General features: G+C 36.3%; 1 protein-coding gene across 1 annotated transcript in view; it reads right to left on the minus strand.

Moving 5' to 3' along the window:
* The window catches only part of LOC149783633 (zygotic DNA replication licensing factor mcm3-like), a 74,146-nt gene extending 55,789 nt beyond the window's left edge, over positions 1–18,357 (minus strand). Inside the window, exons 1-6 of the mRNA XM_089931880.1 lie at positions 18,211–18,357; positions 11,195–11,307; positions 7,917–8,039; positions 5,938–6,023; positions 3,002–3,132; positions 923–997 (exon numbers count right to left, since the gene is read on the minus strand). Of these exons, the coding sequence (XP_089788006.1) occupies positions 923–997; positions 3,002–3,132; positions 5,938–6,023; positions 7,917–8,039; positions 11,195–11,307; positions 18,211–18,279 (597 nt within the window). The 5' untranslated portion in view covers positions 18,280–18,357. The remainder of the gene's footprint in view (positions 1–922; positions 998–3,001; positions 3,133–5,937; positions 6,024–7,916; positions 8,040–11,194; positions 11,308–18,210) is intronic.
* Between the last annotated feature and the right edge of the window lie 1,745 nt (positions 18,358–20,102).

The following is a 20,102-nucleotide window of genomic DNA, read 5'->3' on the forward strand; positions in this document are numbered from 1 at the left end:
CCACAACCTTAAGGTTTTTTCCTTTTGGATGTTTCTGCACCAAACAATGATTTTTCATTAACATTAAATCAGTGCTTTGAAAATTATTGTTATACCAGAACACCTATCTGCACATACTGCCATTTTAAGTCTATCAATGCAATAGTGTCCCTTTTAAGACAGAAAGATTTTGATCAAATAAATATCTTTACTTTTTAGTTTTACGTTATTCTTACTATTTAATTCAACCTAAATCGTATACAGCTACAGTTTTATTGTACAAGATCCCATAAGGCTAATTGTTTTGAGAAAAGAAATGAAGATTGCATTCTATCTTTTAACTGTCAGCATTTGGTCAGGGCTGTTCTATTTAAATATACATGGTATCCAGGGAAGGCAGTTTTAAAAAAAAACACATGCTAGGGTACTTTGATTTCATAGTTCATATTAATATGTTCAGACAATTCAAAATTGCATCGATGGATGAGTACACCACTTTAAAGGTGCCTTCCCTGGGTTTTAATGGAACAGCCCTTAGGCTTTTCTACATTTAATTTTGAAATGTGAAGTTTTTTTTGGGTGAAAATGCATAAATTTCTAGTGCATCAATGCTCGTACAAACTTTGCTGCTTCTCACAATTCATCCTGGCATCATCTGAAGTTTGTCCTTTGCAGTATTCATAACTTATTCCACAAAACGTTAACAAGATCAATTTGTTTCAAATCCAATTTATCAAATTCGTATCAAGAGATTTAAATTACAGCCTGTGAAACATCATTATCAAATAGTTGGAAACATTTATTTGTGTAGATATATTTTAAGCAAAGTAATGGAAATGTTTTCCACATTAAATTAAATAAATCTGGATGGCAGAAAGAAAATGTGTGCATTAAAACAAAGAAACAACAATAAAAATGAAAATGGAGACTGGTAACTACTGACCTGTATACTGAACGTCTGGTGGTCTTTGTACACTGATAATCCATATTCTGTTTCAAGAGGGTTCCCATCCTCATCCTGCAAAATGTATTTAAGAACATTAAAAGCGCCAGTACATGCCCAGTGACTTTCAATTTTTGTGCAGTAACCATTTTTCATCTTAACTTCTGACTTTTTAACCCACAAATTAATAGAGTTCTTCCTTACTTTAAGTGCAAGCAATCTACAGAGTTGGGGCCACACCATAACTGTCATGCAGAAGGTAAAGAATTTGGGCCATGCCAGAGTTGTTATGCAGAAGGTACAGAGTTTGAGCCATGCCAGAGTTGTTATATAGAAGGTTGTTGTGCAAATACTTTTATCTTCTTTCATTCAGTGACCTTAACATTAGACCTTTTGACTAGAAAATCAAACAGTATTTCCTTGCACCAAGTGCAAGTTACCAACAAAGTCTGATAACTGCAGATAGTGGCAAGCACAAGTTTTTGTAGTTGTGGAAATCAATGTGTTTCTTTCGATCAATGATCTTAACCTTGGAGCATTTTAACCTGAAATCAATGTTTCTTCCTAAGTAAACCATCCATAAAGTTTGATTACTGTGACGAGACGAACTAAGTCATTCAAAATGTCTGTAAACTTTCTGTATGAAATGTTTGTGTCTGAGAAGCGTGCATTGTAAGACAGTGCGGAAATTGTGTGGAAATAATTTCTTAACAGCTGGATGGACAATCTACTCCACATTACTGGAGGCATAAAAAATGTCTTCACAGAAAACTGATGACCTTAAACTTTCTTAGAATCTTTCCTAATGCCCTCACTGTAATGAATGAAACAGGGTCAGAATTGATCTCAAGCTCAATGCAAAGAATCAAGTTCAACTAATGTAGTGAAGATACAGCATGTATTTTCTTATTTTGTGGGTGCACGGATCTGGAATAGTCTCTATGCCATACAAACGTCGGACCGAAAACCATTTTATACACATTGTCATTTGTCCATTTTTTGCTGCCATGCAATGTGATGGACACTTTGTGGAAGATTATTGAAAGACCTCCCCATGTATGCCTTTTCTAAACATTTGTACACTGTGTCTTGTGATGCAGCATCTCCATATGTCTTTTAGAAACATTTACAAACTGAAGACGCAACTTCCCATGAAAGATCTGTACAAAATGTCTTGTGATACAAAGTGTACTTACTGATATTGTCAAGTGAGAAAACAAGCATTCAAAAAGTTTAAAAGTGTAATCAGATATTGCATAGACAGTAAACATTATCTTCAAGTATAAAGTTTATAACGTATGCTTAGACCTTAATTACCTTCAGTACAGTTTTTCATACTGCAGTTTCAAACCCTACAGAGCTCAATGGCTTCTTGCTATCTCTCAACCTGATGTAATCCTAGACTTTGTTCAATTTCATGCCAACCCCAAAAGTGGTATAAACATAACTGTTGCTAATTTAAGTGGGCAAAAAGTGTCATCTGTCCATAAAAATTGTAATCTTTATTATGTGCCTTAATTACACTACACTGCATGAAAATATTTACATCTATGTTTACTATTGACCTCACTCTACATCTGGTCAAAATTCTTGTCACAAATGGGCAAAATATGCATACTAACAAATCATTTATATTCGACACTCACTTTAACTAAATATCTAACTTCACTGAATAATCACGAAGTTCAATAACTGTGTTACATCACGTTCTTCTTTCCAAATTTTTAAAGCAGACTCAATTTGTCCTTTTCTGGTCTGACATAGTTTGAAAAGAACCATCTGCTCAAAAATTTTTTTTTGGGTCACATCACATCCATGAGTCACACAATTACATCCCGTTTTCCTAAACAGACTGGTATGCAAACAAACTATGTATATATTATCAATATAATGAATCTGAGCAAAGTTTCAACTGAGGAAACCTGTGTTTTCTTAAAAATGTGCAATATTCAGTTGTATAATTGATGTAATGGGAAACCCAACACGTAATCAAGTGAAAAAAAGCATTTTGTTCATGCCAAAAGCATAACGGTTGACATGTAATTATTCTGCTAAATAAGATGTTAAAATGTTGCATACCTTGGTGGGATAGACAGAGCTAGTCGGGAAAGCCTCAAGTGATGTCATATCAGTGTATCTTCGTTCAATTGTTTTCTTGGTAACAGGGCAATAGTGAACACTCCTTACTATTTTTGGCCGAATTAAGGAACCTAAAAGTGAACATTACAGCATTTTAAAAAGCCTGTAAAACATAAAAGTGCCTGATATTCAGGAATATCAACCTGGTTGTAATTTTCTTAACTTCATGTAACAAAATGTAAAATATATTGACATCTTGTCTTTTGCAAAAGAGCTGATAAAGGTAGGTTGTGTTCGACAAGAAAACTCACAAATAATGCTTCAGCATTAGTAGCTTGCAGGTCTTCAGCCAATGGCTTAAAATATTCTAGAGCTGAAATCTGCGAATTGTTAACTTTCCAATCTTCTACGTCTTTTGCAACCGATGTGCTTCATCACATCGACTCTGCGGTGGCACACTGAGTGCAAAACTTCACTTTTTGAGCAATACATTTATTTTTTTTTTGGTGGTGAAGACATTTTCAAGATCTTAAATGCAATGCTGAATGGTAACTCAAATCAGTGTTGGTGACGCATGAATGGAGCAAATTTCTGGTTAGGCCCCAGTTTCTCTCAAAAGCAGTTGTGAAACTACTCTTGTACATATAGATTAAAATAGGCTAGAATGCTTGCTACGAGGCCAACTGTACTAATGGGTTGTAGATCTACTAATATTGTGGCCAGCAGTACTGGACCGTTTTGGCAACTGCAAATATCACGACTAGCGCTGAACGGGAAATCGGTTATATTAAAGATTTAAAATAATTGAGAATTGGAGAATTCAGGAATTTTTGGCATGCAGCGTGAATTTGTAAATCGCTAAAAAAATTCGTGAAATTCATGCCAAATTCGTGAGGGTTGGCAGCTATGTAAACCCCACAACAAAACAACATCATCTCTGTTTCTCTCTCTCTCTCTCTATATATATAGACACACATACAGTATACCCCTGCTATAACAATTGCTGGGTGCACAGAGAGCAGATGGAAAATAATTAAATGGTAGTGTGAGGGTGCCTGAAACTCACTTTTATTAAGTCATCCATAAAGACTGATTCACGTAGGCCCAAAATGCAACAACAGCCCTGACCTCACGGATTTTACTCTAACAAAACGTGCCCCTTTGAGAGGGAACGATAAGCTCAATGATAGTGAACATAATCCATTTGGAATGGAGGCTGCCAAAATACAACAGGAACTGTTTGTAGGGTGAAATAAACTGCCTACCTTTAGAGGACAACGGGAAAAACCTCCCTGCCTTAAGAAGTCGAAGGAGTCTATCTTGATCATCCCCAGCAAAAATATGACTGCAACTGGGAATCTCAATAAGAAATTCTTAGACTGAAACCCACAATGGCAAAGTAGAGAAACTACATCACATTTCCAGAAGACCCACTCTGAGTGCCAGATTCTGTGTGATCCCATCCAGTAGAATACAAATCCTCACTTGACTGGTGAGAAAATGCATCCCCACATACATAAAATCCTGTCAAGGGAAGAGATCAGACTCCTGGTTTGGGCTCAGTATGAACAAGTGACCATTAACCCACAGCTGAAAATGTATGAGAAGATGACTTGGGAATAAGGATATCCTCATCTCTCAGCTCCGCACAGGACCATCCTTACTAGCAGACCTTTTTACAGATCCGTCTTAAGGGAAAGGACCGGCCCCCACCCCCAGTTAGATCCACTTAGGCAGATCAAAGCAGGTGCACATTCTAATCCATTTGGAGGCAAGGCATGGGCATCCATGGAACCATGAAGGGGAATGAAAATCTGCTTCCCCACAGCCAAGACGGAATGAAAGAACATAGGAGATGACAGTCAAGTCATCATCCCTATTCGGACATGACAACATCCTATCCATAGTGGCACTGATAAGCAGTACTAAGATGGAGACTATTGACCTGATCCTTGATCCCAAACCAATGATGGTGATAACCAGTGACAAACAACCTGAGACCAAAGACTGCTAAAGTGAAGCTGCTCCACATTAACCAGGGTAGTGCAACTCGTTCTTTTCCAAAAAAAAGAAATATCCCTGTGAGAGGATGCTGTACACACTAAGCAGGTGGGGCAAATGCCCCACGGAGCCTTTATGTGCAAACATCTCAGAACATTCTGTAACACTACACAGTGAAATAAAGAATGAAATACTGCAACAAAAAAATTGGTAGCAAATACTTACCCTATCACTGGATATCACTTGCAGCAAGAGCTTAAACAACAATAAATCTTCTAGGACTGAAGGGATTATCATGGTCTATATGGCAAACAAGATTAAAATGACAAAATACATCTTTAGAACAGAAAATGAAGCAGATAGGACATGTGCAAGTGTACAGATGTCCAAGGAAAAAGGAGATATGTATGTGTGTATGTGTGTGGTTTGGATTCATTATGTAGCTTTAACAATTTTTCAGTCATATCGTGATGATATCTACAATGTGGCAGTTTATAGCGATGTCTAACACCCAGACATATCATCCTGATACCTGGCCTACCAGTCCTAACACTAACCTCTTAATGGCCAGTGCCTAGAAAGGAAGCCGTTAGTACAATTTTTACAAGCCTTTTGCAAGACTTAGCCAGGGTTCGATTCCCGCAACCTGCATCCTAGGTGGATGCTCAAACCACTAGGCCACCAGAGCAGTCTCATGGAACTATCTTTTTTATCATGAATATTTGCTCACAAATCGAGCCCAAATGCAAATAGCACAGACCCAGATCTATCACTGCATAATCTGCCAGAAGATCTAAGTCTTTGTTAGGAGTAATCAGTAGAACAAACAATATAGACCCTGTCAGTACATTATGCGATACTAGATCAGGGATAATGCTGTTTGCATTTGGATCAGACTTTCAAGTGGGGATACACAGTAATAGAAATCAACATACATTTGGTCACAATGCCTTCCAAACAAACCATATTGCCAAGGAATCTGGATGTCAAAGTTCTAGGCGATACATGCTTGCCACCAAAACTGCAAAAAAAATAAAGGATACAAAATTTAATGCACTATTATCCTCCTGAACCTAAAAAGGACTTACATTTCTTTCATTACATCTACACTGAGCTACATTGATAAACAGTGTGAACTCATTTTCAGTTATCTTGCTCTATTTATAGAAGTACCAGTATTTCTGCCAAAGGGGTCAATTAGTCCCCTGAATGGGAAAAGGTTGACTAATGATGTAATCGTAATGGGCCAATCTTGGAATAGATTTTAAATCTAATTTACAGAGCAAAGTAAACAACCACTATTACTTGGAAATACTTGGATCTTGTGCATTCAACCATACCCTAACAGTGTTTGACTATTTTAACTCAAACTTTTGCATGTTTTACCAGCTTCTTTACTAATGACATTTTCTGAAATGCAACAATATAGATAACTAAGCTATACACCTAAAAGTTGACGGTTTTTAAAATGGTGCTGAAATCACAATACTTCAAGAGAATCTCATCTACAAATCATGCAAAGCATCTGCTTGTAGTTATAGGTTAGCAACATATTTCTTTCAAAATTTTCAAGGTTTATTCGAGGTTTAGATTCTTGTTTTTCAAAGTTTATTCTTACATTAATTTTAAAGGATACATAAATAAAACTATGTAAGCACAAGTTAATACTTACCATTACTTCATACGAGGAACATTTCTTGCAATTTAAAAAAAAAAAACTACAACCATGAAGTCAAGATTAAGATCCAATATTGTTATCATTCCCATTGATACTAAACATCCTAGAACTGGGCATTAGAATAATAAACAGTCACTTTGTCTTTCAAATAGTCATATGCAGCAGCTGTCATCGTCTCAATGTATTTTTCAGTACCTGCCTTTCTTCCTCACCCACCCTCATAACACAAAAAGTAAGAAAGATAATTTTTTTTTTGTATTATCACTTATTTAAAAACAGCATCTGGGTATTGAACGTTTTCATATTATTACATACATTAATATTTCTCTCAGCTAAGCTGTAGTATATATTTTTTTAAACTTGAATATCTGTGTTCACATACTTCTTTCATCAAAAATGATTTCATGCTGAAGGCCTCTCGGTGCCATTATGAGAACTTGGTGTTTTTCCCCCCAGCTGGATGTAACCATAGGGCTCTCTCTCTCTCCAACTGCATGCAAATACATATCCTTCTGGCATACTTGACATTTTGCAAAGCTGAGAAAGATCTCAAGCCACGAAGGTTAGAATCGGCAGCCAGCCATTTCTAAGTGTACAAATGATTCAAATTTAACCGCAGCTACATTATGGCTTTTTACAAACAGAAGTTCAAAATGTACATCTGCACAGTGGCCAGTTGTGGAAATTTCCCTTCTGCCCCAAAACTTTGCGAGAGATCTTAAATTTAAATATGTAAAATTAAAACTTTTTAATTATTCTTTTGGTTTCAATATAATCAAGGCTTTTCAGGGTACTCAGACAATATTTTGCATTTTCAAGGTGTTTTCAAGGCCTTGAGGGACAAATTCATTTTTCAATACTTTTCAAGGTCCCCTACAGACCCTGATAGTACCATTTGTTTGTAACAAACTAAAAATATGTGCTCAATTCCAAGATTGATTTACATGGCATGAAACTATCGTGCTGCCATGATGAATCTTCCTACCTCAAACTGTACAAATACTTGGAACAAGCAGGCTACCATATAATTATGCCAAATCATACGGACAGGAGCTTGAACTAGATAAGTACTAATGACTAAATGTAAACTGTGGACTGGTCCTTTTACACACATAAATGTATACAATTAAATAACAAGCAGATCATAAGTCACAGGGCAATCTTTTGAAGATATTATTCCCATTCAGATTTCAGAAAAGTCTAAATCCCAAAGAATAATGATATTGCACTACTTACCTTCCTTCAAAACCAACAAAGAACTCCTCATATTGTTTGCTGTACACAGGATTAGCAGAAGCAACAAATTCTTTCAGTGCCCTCTGGAATGCAACCATTTCTTCAAAGGATTCGTTCAGCAATCTATGGAGAACAAACAAAATGCAATTGCCATCAGCTGATAGGTCTACATTAGAGAGGTCTGATCACTGTGGTATCGTTCAATTAAGGAACAAGTTTATTTCTTACATTTCACGGGGCGGACAAAATTTTATTTAGTCACTTGCTGAGCTGGAAAAATGTGATATTCAAATAAATTTTAGCATTATTAGTCTAATTGGCTCTAGATATGTGCACTTTAAATGGATTATGTGGTGGTGGGGGGAGGATTTACCATCCCAAGACAGATACAAGCCCAATTGGCACTAATGTTAAGTTATAATAAAAGCTTAATGTAATCATGCATATATATATATATAGTGTGACCCTGCTATAACAAGCTCTGTTATAACACAGTCGTGGCATGGCTCCTGCCTGCCTGCATTTATAAGCATTTTTGGTGTCGTATCAATTTGGCGAATTCCACCAGCATTTCAATACTCACTCTCCTTGCAACCAGTCCTTTCCTTCATATTTACATCTTCACACTCTTTATTGATAGAAAAACTCCTTTCAATGGTAGCCTGTCATGGGAAGACTTTACAGGACCCCCATTCAGTAATTCCTGCTATAAAAATGAGATCCGAATAACAATATACTTTGTAAAGTGAAACCCTGCTGTAAACCATCTGAAACCCACCTATGAATATTCAGTTCATGGGAAAAATTAATGTGGGCTCCTGTGCTGAGGCCTCATTATTTATACCCAACCCACCCCATAAAACAAAAAGTAACCAAAACATTTGTTCTTTATATCACTTATTTTAATACAGCATATTGATATTCAACTATTTCAGATTAATATTAATATTTCTCTCAGCTTAGCTGTAGCATATATTTTTAGATGTATCTTGCTCATTGTAAATACTGTCTGTCCTATTTCCACTGAATCCAAAATTAGAGCTGGAGCGAAAACAATTAATGATTAAGACTACATAGTTTCTGTTTTAAAACTTGAAAACTCCATGTTCGCAGACATATCTTTTTTGTCCAACACAATTTCATGTTTAAGGCTTCTTCTTGTTTTGCTATATTAGTCACAATTACATAATTTACGAGAGCTAGGGTGGCTTTTTTCCAGCTGCATGTAACCGTAGAGCACATGCCAACCCCTGACGAGGAAAAAGTGTAATCCAAGTGGACAAAAAGAGGAATCCACATATAACAAGCTAAAAATTCAATAAACAATGATTTATTTGCCCCTCTCGTCTTTTAACATCCATTACTGCTTAAAGTTTTCATACGTAGCACTTTTAGCTTTCGAAAGCAACACTTTCATGCTGCATTTTAAAATAACTTTGTACCAGCTGAGACCATGAATGTTTTGCACACCATCTCCATAGGGGAATTTCTGGAGCGTGTAATCGCAGGCTGTAGCATAATAATCTCTCACATTATCATAAAACACCCTCACAGCAATATTAGAATTGTCTTCTATGAATTCTCTTGCTTCTGCACCAATAGCAAGATCTTCGTTATCTTCCTATTAAGAACTTGGTAAATAACACTCTCTGCATTTACAACATTCATGCCCGCACTTTAGTTCTGCTGTAGATAAGAAGTTACCTTAGTATTGGAGTTCGTAAGACAAGCTAATTCGATGTGTTTCTTTGTTTTCAAGTGTTTCTCCACATAAAATTTACCACAATGCCCAATATTAAAATCGTTTCCGCACAGAGTGCAATGAGCATGATGCTGCCCTAGAATACAGGGACTCATATCGTTGCTTAAAACTGACGTCACCTATCATAGATGTACTATATAGTACATGTATGACAGGATAATTTCAAGCAACGATACGAACCCCTGTGCCCGAGAATGGAATGCTGTATTATGCCATTCATGTATTCATCTTTGAAGGATTCGTTTTTTTGGGGTCATTTTCTGATCCTCCTGTGAAATTCTTGGAAAATATATTTGTGCTCTAACACAAACATCGACTAGAATACATCTTAAGACTTTTAGCGCCAAATAGTAAAATTATTTCCACATGGCCAGCAATAGACGTCACGTGATGCTGCCTTCGTGTCCTCATCTTTGGAGGATTCTGTTATTTTATGTTTTGTTTATTTTTGGCCTTTTTCTAACCCATCTGTGAATTTATTTGAAAGGAGATATTTTTGCTCTCATACACGCATCGACTAAAATAAATTATACTTTTTAGTGCCAAATACATATAGACTAGTTCTGTACTAAATATAAATTAGAAAAAATGATCTGGGACCAAATATTACAAGTTAGAATACCAGTCTGTTCTCTCCTCACTAAGCCATACAGCTGCTATAAATAGAATACGAGGTCGAAAGTAGGACCAGCATGTTTCTGGGTAATAGGATAGTTGCTATAAATAGAACAAAATACTGTTAGGAAAGTGCCCGGACAAGCGTACTCTTATATTGTAGTTACGTAGAAGCAGTCTTGTCTAAAATAAGGTCTGTGGAATTAATGTGATGTTAGTAAAAACAAGAAAACAACTGATCTTTTTTGGAGGTTGGATATACAGAAAAAGCATAATCCATATATGTTTACGCGTAAGGCGTAATTTAGTGAAAAAAAGAGTAATGATTACGCCAAAAGCATACTGGTTGGCATGTATGCTCTCTCCCATTGCACGCAAATCAATAGCCATCTGACATAATTTGCATAGCTGTCTGCAAAAGACCTCATAATCCAAACTTATTTTTCCTTGTCTAGCCACTTAAGTCGGAATTGACAGCCAGCCATTTCAAAGCTTACAAATGTCTCAAATTTAAACCCCGGATACCTTCTAAAGTGCAGAGGCCAGTTGTAGAAATTTCTGTTCTAGGACAAACTTAGCGTTTTATTCCTTTCTCTTTTAAAAAAAATATATTTAAATCTGCAAAACGAAACTATTTAATTCCTTTAGGTTTCAATAAAATCAAGGCAAGTACCCAGACAAAATTTTGGATTTTCAAGACCTTGAAGGACAAAATCATTTTTCAATGCTTTTCAAGGTCCCCTACGGACCCTTGTAAGGACTAGTGTACATTTTTGGGGCAACTTAGTTGCCACTTTGCCTCGTAACATGTTTCCTGAAGCTAAGATGTATATAATGACTCGTTTTCTTTTTTGGCCTGATATGAAAACAACTTGCATCCCTCTATTTAAAGTGAACTTACGCTTGTGCTCGTGTGGTATTCTTCTTTCTGAGGTCATTGATGTTGACAACCAGGCGAACTGCATTGTTGGTGATCATATCCCGTACCTTTTGTTGGTATATACCTTGGTCGTCCTGTAGGAAATAAAACGGATTTAAAGTGATGCTTTTACTGCTAGAACTTCCATAATGGTCATAACGTCATTCCCAATTTACCTTTTGAAAAAACAAAACAACAGTACATTAAATTGCTAACGTCTGAAAGACAACATAGCCCCAAGGCAAGAGTAATTCACAGAAACATTAGAAACAGTGAGGACTACATCTCTACAGACTAAGCTTGGGGTTAAAGCTGATGATACTCTTACCACAGGGTGATGTTGCCTTCCATGCTGCACAAGAAATTGCCACGAACCACAGTTCATTTCACGGTGAACAGGGGTGAAAACTAAAGGGCCAGTCCATCAAGTGTAGAATTTCATACCTAACAGAAAATATACACAACACTTTCAAAATCATTGAAACATGTAAGAAAAAATTAACTTGAATACTCTTTCATTGTTTTTGACAAGTCGCTTGTGAATAACTCTTATTATCCTTTCAGCTTGTATTAAACCATTCTCCAAACCGCCTGGGGCACCTACTGCGAGGTAAAAAAAAGTGTTTTTCCAATTGAACTGGCTTTAAAATTAGGGTTGGTACATTTTCTTTTAAACATTATATATATATATATTATAATGTTTAGTATATATATTTTGTACTAAGCACTTCAGGTACTGGGTTAAACCAGCACATATCAATTTTGGCAATTTCTTTTTTTTATAATTTGAATTATTTTCTTAACTAAACATTGGGATGGTCAGCTGACTTGAGCATTTTCTTTGGCCAGTGGTCACTGCAATTTCAAAAATGAAATTGACTGAAAAACTGTTGGAAGCTTCTGTGTCTTTAAACCGGATCTTCCCTGACTGTGCTTGTTTGTACTGGCATAATTATGAGCATGCTTTTGCCCCAGCTGATCCAGAATTTAATCTTGGCAGCTCATGCAACAAGTATGTACCGGTTCGACCAATTTCCAAAGTGTAAATAAAAAATATTGTGATTTTTTTCTTCTTTCTAGCCAGCTCCAAGTTAATTTTATCCATACATTTTCCTCATTCAACAAATTTCTTTTCTGTAGAAGTCACACACAAAAAAAATCAGTGTTCAAGACATTACTCGAAACTGCATTAATGATAATGAACTACTGAAGCAATGAAAAATTCCCACATACACAATTAACTTCCAGTATATGGTGTCTTGTTACCTTTTTTCCTACTCGAATCACATCCAGGAACTAATATTAAAATTAAAACAACAAAATAATGGGGAAAAATATTGCCAGAAATTTTACCAAAAAAGGTAAATTGGTCTGCATAAAAAACCTGATTTCTGACTAAAACTCTAAAATTTCCATCTCTTACAAAAGAAGAAATAATATAAACCATGTTAAGATTTTTTTTAAAATGATCATCATTCAGAAATGTAGAGTATATCGACTAGACCTGCTGTACAATATTAGAAACAAAATAAAATGGATAATTGCTAGAACTCCAGATAAAAACTCTTCTGCAGCTGTATGACCGATGTGAAGACACGTCAACTATTATTAACATGCTCGAAGCCACCAGACTAAAAAACCCTCAATTGCTGAAGTGAGCGAAAACCTGTTCTCAAAATAGTATGATTCCAGCAATATCTTGTACTATCAATGGTCCCTTCAACAGCATGATCTGCTAAAAATGTAAATCTACATAAATCCCACATCTCAAAAATGCATACCAGTCTTTCTACCGACATAATTTCATGGCTGGATACCAAGGCATTGTTGTTAAAGCCTAGATATAGCTCTGATGCTGTTCATTGATGAGAGGTGAGGCTCCTGGTTTTCATTCAGACTGTACGAGACTGGTTATCAATCAAAGCATCAGATGTCCCATCTCTGGATGAGGTATTTATAAATCAGGACGACGGTTGACAGCATTGTATTAGTCAATAAACAATAAAATTGTGTTACCAGATGATATAATCTTATTTTCTGGGTTTATTTATATAATAAATTTGTTTCGGGTATTTAATTAGATAAGAAACCTTACTAAGGGTTTATATTCTAGTCTATCTGCATCTGTTGTTCAGCCATTCACTGCATTTTGCCTTCATATATAACATAATGTTGTTGTTGTAAGGTTTAATGCCATTTTCAGCACAAGATAGGCTATGCAGGGTGGCCAGTATTAATGATGGAGGAAGAACCCAAATGAAATGTAGGACCAGTTATGAATTTTTAGGATCTTGATTCTATGGGCTTACAAGACAATTTGGTGAGTTTCACATGCCAATTCCATGCACGTGTCAGCAATTTAAATTTCAGTTCAATAACCAACTGATACACGTGTTCTATTCTGACAGGGATTAAACACTACTCGTCTGATATAATCTTTGATCTGAACTTGGAAATACGTTTTTACCCTATGGATCATTGTATTTAGTATCTATGAGGGGTTATACCCCAAGTACCCATTGACAGCTCTATTATCTGCATACAAAGGTAAATACAGTAAAAACTTACGAGCGACCACCTGTCATTTCTGACCACAACCATAAAGCACGGATCGATTTTAATACTTAGTTATGAGTGACCATCTGCTGAACATGACCAGCAACTGTGACGTCTTGGCAAAATATGCATTTTGACACTACTATGAACAACCGCATCACAACAACAAAAACAAAAAAACAAAAAAACAGATCGACACAAATAACCACGACTTAATCATTTTTAAACACGAGAGCTCAGGATATATGTAGTATGCAAACAAAGTGCACATTAAATAACACCACAGTTGAACTATATAGCGATATAAACACCACAAACCATTTTTTAAAATCCTTTGTAACAGAGACCGGATAAACAGTAAAGATTGTTTTTATATGGTATTTTTAAAAATGTCCAGTGTATGGCATCCTTTGTAAGCTGCAGTAAACCAGGCTTAAGTACATATCACTAACCGCCATAGTAGTACCTTAGTCATGTGAATAGCCTGTAAGATTTACCATATTTTCATCAATGGGAGTAATGATGGACATACACAGTCAATTTAGAGGTTTGTATTTTTTCTTTATCGTTGTGAAAACACACACAATGCCGGTAGTCCTAATGTCTCAGTGAGAAATCTTTTGAAAGGGCTTTGGTGTAGGATCGAGTACATCGTTTGTCTTTCCAGTTAATCAGTAATGCCTGGGGATGAATGAGCTCTTTGTCTTTGACAGTAGTCAGGCAATAATATCCGAATTCTTTTTAAAAAATAAATTTCTTTTGTTACAGTGTTTCACCAAGCCAAGTTCTGTTTACCTGGGTGAAGATGGTCGCAACCTTTATCAAAGTACAACACTGGTAAATTAAACTTCATCTCAAAAGAAATGTTTTGTTTCTTGATGAGTTAATTATGTCTTTTGGTTTCATTTATAGGTACAGTAATACCTCGAACATTCGCAAGGTTAGGTTCCAGAACCAGTCGTGTATCAGGAGAAATTGCGATTGTTTGGTATGAGTCACTAAAAATGCTAATAAATGCTTATTTCTAGGGTTTAAACCCTAAATATGACCCAAATCATGCTCCCAAAGCACTTCAATTTCATTTAAAAGTTAGCTTAATACATTACCCTTAAAAAGAGAAATAAATGGTTGACGTAAAAATAGAGTACAGTATCGCCTAATGGGTATTTGCCACACTAGCGCATTACAGTACGGTACATGTATACTAATATTACCCCTATACTAATTCACTGGCTGCCGTTTTCTTTTGCACTCAGTGTAAGGTAAAACCAAGTAACGAATGGGACTGTAAACTTAATGACTGACATTTTCTTTGTTATTGTCAGGAAGGTAAACTAGGTAAACTTCATATGTCACAGAAGTCATATAATGAAGGTACAATTCAATAAAGAAAACATGTACATAGAGGGTACCAATGAAAATTTCGCGAATCCGTGAATTCGCGAATCCAGAAACGCGAATGCACAAGGTATTACTGTACATAATATGTATTTATTCCACATTTCCCCAAAACCTGATCAAAACCAAAATACATCTGGTTGTTATTACGTCAACAGTAATAACAATGGCAGGACCTCCGATGAACAAAAAGAAAAATTCAAACACTGGAAGAAAGAATTAATGTAACTGAAAGAAGTGAAAAAGGGGAGACCGCTCACAAAACAGCAGCCAGCTGAAATGTCGGTAAAATGCAAGTTCAGAATATTATCAAAGAAAAGGAGTCCATTAGAAATGAATGGCAGAAAGGTGCACAAGCAGAGAAGAAATATGCCATCACACAACAGTGCATGGAGATCTCAACGAGCGAGTACGGGTGTGTGTTGTAAGCAGTAAAAACATACATTAAGTGGAAAGTTGATCAAGGAAAAGGCAATTATTGCCTCAGCAGAAGTGAATTATGATGACTTTGCTGCATCAAACAGATGGTTGGAGAGCTTCAAAAATAAAAACAATATCACAGCAAGTGTGCTCAGTGGAGAATCAGCTGATGTGAATTACAGACAGCTGATGACTATAAAACAAAAATACTACCATCCATCACTGAAGGTGATATTTATAATGCTGATGAAACAGGATTCTTTTACAGAGGACTACCTGACATGTCTCTAGTGTAGAAAGATGATGTTTGCAAAGGAGAGATTGACATTATTGTTAGCATGTAGTGCAACTGGAGAAAAACTGGACAAATTAGTTACAGGCAAATCCTGCAACCCAAGATGTTTTAGGTCACTGAATTTAGGATCTTTGGGTGTTGCCTATGAATCCAACAGAAAGGCTTGGATGATATCAAACATCTTTTGTAACTGGCTTGTAACTGTCAACAATAAAATGTAAAGGAAATATTGGAACATTTTAATTATCATAGTTAACTGCAGAGCACACCCAGATGTTCAGTTTAGCCATGTAAAACTGGTCTTTCTGCCCCAAATACTACATGTAAACCATAGCCCTGTGATGCAGGGATAATTCAGGCTGTAAAAATTAATTATCGGAAGAAACTGCTACGACACATTCTTCCCAAAATGGATGAGCGTTCTACAGCAACTTAAATACCTAAGACTGTTCTGGATGCCAATTTATGGATTTTGTCAGTGTGGGATGCTCCGTCTGCACACCATTGAAAGGTATTTTGCCAAGTGTGGCTTTTCTGTCAGTGTTGAAGCCATAAAGCCAGAGAGTGAAAAAGTTGTGAATCCATCAATGGAACCTCTTCTCAATGGCATGACAATGGAAGAATATGCCAATATGGATCACTGTCTAGAAACTTTAATGCTTTACAATATGGCAATCCCAAACATTCCAGTCACAGAACATTTACAGAGATTAAATGAATATGCTTTACAACATGGCAATCCCAAACTTTTCCTTCTTTGCTCAGAAATGAAGATACATGTTCAGACCAAACAGCTGAGTAAAAAAATGGCAACAAAGAAGTATAATGGATTTTTAAAGAAAAGTATTAAGTGCATAGAATAAGATATATATGTCATAACTGTGCCGTTTTTCTTACATTTGAAAAAACTCTTAAATTAATGGCCATGATACATATTACCTTTATTTATTTCAAAAATCATATACATGTACTAATAATATATGTACATATTCATGTGATATTCAAATAAAAATTTGATTCATGGTGTTTGATAGGTGTATATTTTTATTATATGAAGTTATTTTGAGAGGAATGCAATATTTAACAAGGTTTATGAATAAATGATATGATACATGTACACTGATCATGGGTATCTTTTCTTCTTCGACAATGACAACTATTGACCATAGAAACCAGTCCATTTTCACACCTTTTATGGGAGACCACCTGTATTGAGAGACCGCTTTTGGTTAGCAAAAGGGACGGTTTCTCATAACAGGTTTTACTGTATAAATTTATTACTAGTGAGTAAAGCTGTACCAATTAATCAGCCATACTCATAATTGGGCAGATTATTGGAACAATTGGTATGATCGGTATTGGCAGAAATAATCAGTACCGATGTAAACATTTCATGTCATTGACATCAGAACAAATAGTCCAAGTTTCAGGAATATCTCACACATTTGGCAACATATATTGACACTCTTCCACTAATTTATGTGTAATTAATATATACTTAATGTGCTGAAAATGTGACACTAGCAAATGGATGCATTTTCATGTTCCACTGACATACATTCGAACTTGTTGCAATGCTACAGTAGTCGAGGTATACAAAAGTATGTTTAAATAGATTCATGTGGCGGATATATTTCTTTAACGAAACACAATGTTGATTTACAATTCCAATAGGCATATTTGTATTCGTTTCATTAAAGAATAGTTCAACTTAACCAGATTTTGGCATTCCCAGCTTTCATCGCTTTCGTTAAAGAACAATATTTCTACTTAACCAGATTTCGGTATTCCCTGCTTTCTTTGCTTTCCAGCCAACTGAAATGTAGGCCAACAAAACTTGAAAGCAGGTCCATTTCTTTTGTGAGAATTTGAATTTATTAGAGAAAAGACATCAGGGTAAGTAAAGTCTGACAAAAACATTGTAATTTTACTTAGTAGGAAACCGTATTTATTAGTTGTCAATTGTGTGTGAATAGTTTTGATAATTTGACTATCGTTATACTGTTAGTCGACATGAAAAACACGCTACACAACGCCGTTAGTTAGGCAGTAAGACCCATCACCCCACAAAACAAAAATACCGGGTGATGGGTCTTACGTTGTAGAATCCTTACTCGGCGTTGACTAGACGAACCTCATTCGGCAACAAGGATGGATAGTGGTACAGTGTCAGACGCCTTCTCCCCACCCCCTTATTTTTTTTAAGGCATAAACAAAATACATTTCAAGGGAAGCGAATGCATCATAGAACTAAATGAATGGGGTGGGGAGCACGGCAAGCAAAGTTTATCCTCCTAAAAATTTAACTCTTAACAACAGTATAACTTACACCATCATCGAGAAAATCGAGGTATTCTCTCTGAATGTCTCTGAGACGTTGATCTATTTCAGTTGCCATGACCAGAAATTTCTGCAACCAACTGTTAAAGACTCTTCATCCAACAAAGCCGATTTCCCGCCAGATTATACCACGTGTTCTCCATGTACACAATTAATCAGACTGGGACACAGGCATGTGTTAAAGTATAATCTCAATATAAGCTAAAGTAAAAACAAACGAGCGACAAGAAACAAGGAGACGAACACTCATACGTGTTGACAGCTCTCAATAATAATAATAATAACGAGGACTTTGTATAGGAGTAGTGAATGGGGATACCCTAGCGACAATGGGACTTTAATGTTAAAATAGGGGGGTTGTACCCTGGCGACAATGGAAAATTTAACATTAGAGAAAAAAGTTTGTACCCTGGCGACAATGGGAATTTAACATGGGGAATAAATCGTGGGACTGTTGAGCGACAAGGGGAATTTAACATGGGGAATATATTTTGGGACTGTTGAGCGACAAGGGAAAATGGAACAGGGTCGGGACCCTATTTTAATACGGTCCCGACCTGATGGGTCTATGAAAAGGGAACATACGAAAATTGAAATAGGGAGGGTCTCTATTATTTTTTTAAAAAAAAAAAAGAAATAAAAAGGGGTAGGCAATGAAAGTCAAGATCTTTTCGAGACCTATGAATGGCTCTGAAAAGGGACTTTGGTTTTATGTTAATATATCCTTAATATTATATCGTGGATAAACACCCATGTATCTATTTATAGCCATAATCAGCTGAAATTCCTATGAAATCTCACTATCTATTTATACTACAACTTGTGGGTTATTCGTTTGGAAAATCCCTCTATCTTTTTATAGCCTCAGCTTGAGTGACGTTCCTGTTTATGAACTCTAATACATATGTATAGCTACAACCTGTGGAAATCCCCAAGTCCATATTTATAGTCTCAAAATTTCCCGCGTCAGTGACGTCACTGTACTGAAAACTAGGGGATAAATGGCAACAGTGTTGCAAGTGGCTGACATGAATACGCGCTACTGTAGGTAGGTAGGTAGAGTGTATCTGATAGGGATAAAATGAGTTGTATAGGGACAAACAGAGACCAATACACACACACACACACACACACACACACACAACGTACGCGCGCAGACATACGCACACACACACACACACACACAGAGGAAAGAGGAAAAAAACAAAACCAAACATACTATCCATACAAACGTACGCGAACGCACATAAACCCCACATATGCTATCCACACAACGTCGCTAACGCATAAAAACCCAAATATACTATCCACACAACGTCGCTAACGCGTACAAACCCCAAATATACTATCCACACAACGTCGCTAACGCATAAAAACCCCAAATATACTATCCACACAACGTCGCTAACGCATACAAACACCAAATATACTACCCACACTCGGGAGGAAGAGGAAGAAGAAAAACACAAATATACGATCTACACAACGTACGCGAACACACACACACACACACACACACACACACACACACACACACACACAGAGGGAAGAGGAAAAAACAAACCCCAAATATACTATCAACACAGAAGGGAGATAATACAAACCCCAAATATACTATCCACACAAACGTACGCAAACACATATAAACCCCAAAATATACTATCCATACAAACGTACGCGAACGCATACAAACCCCAAATATATTTTCCATACAAACGTACCCGAACGCATATAATTCCCAAATATACTATCCACACAACGTCGCTAACGCGGACAAACCCCAAATATACGATCTACACTCGGGAGGAAGAAGAAAAAAAAAACAACCAAATATACGATCTACACAACGTACGCGAACACACACACACACACACACACACA

Source organism: Sinohyriopsis cumingii, chromosome 14 (genome assembly GCF_028554795.1).
Source record: "Sinohyriopsis cumingii isolate HCF-2022 chromosome 14, ASM2855479v2, whole genome shotgun sequence".
NCBI classification, from domain to species: domain Eukaryota; kingdom Metazoa; phylum Mollusca; class Bivalvia; order Unionida; family Unionidae; genus Sinohyriopsis; species Sinohyriopsis cumingii.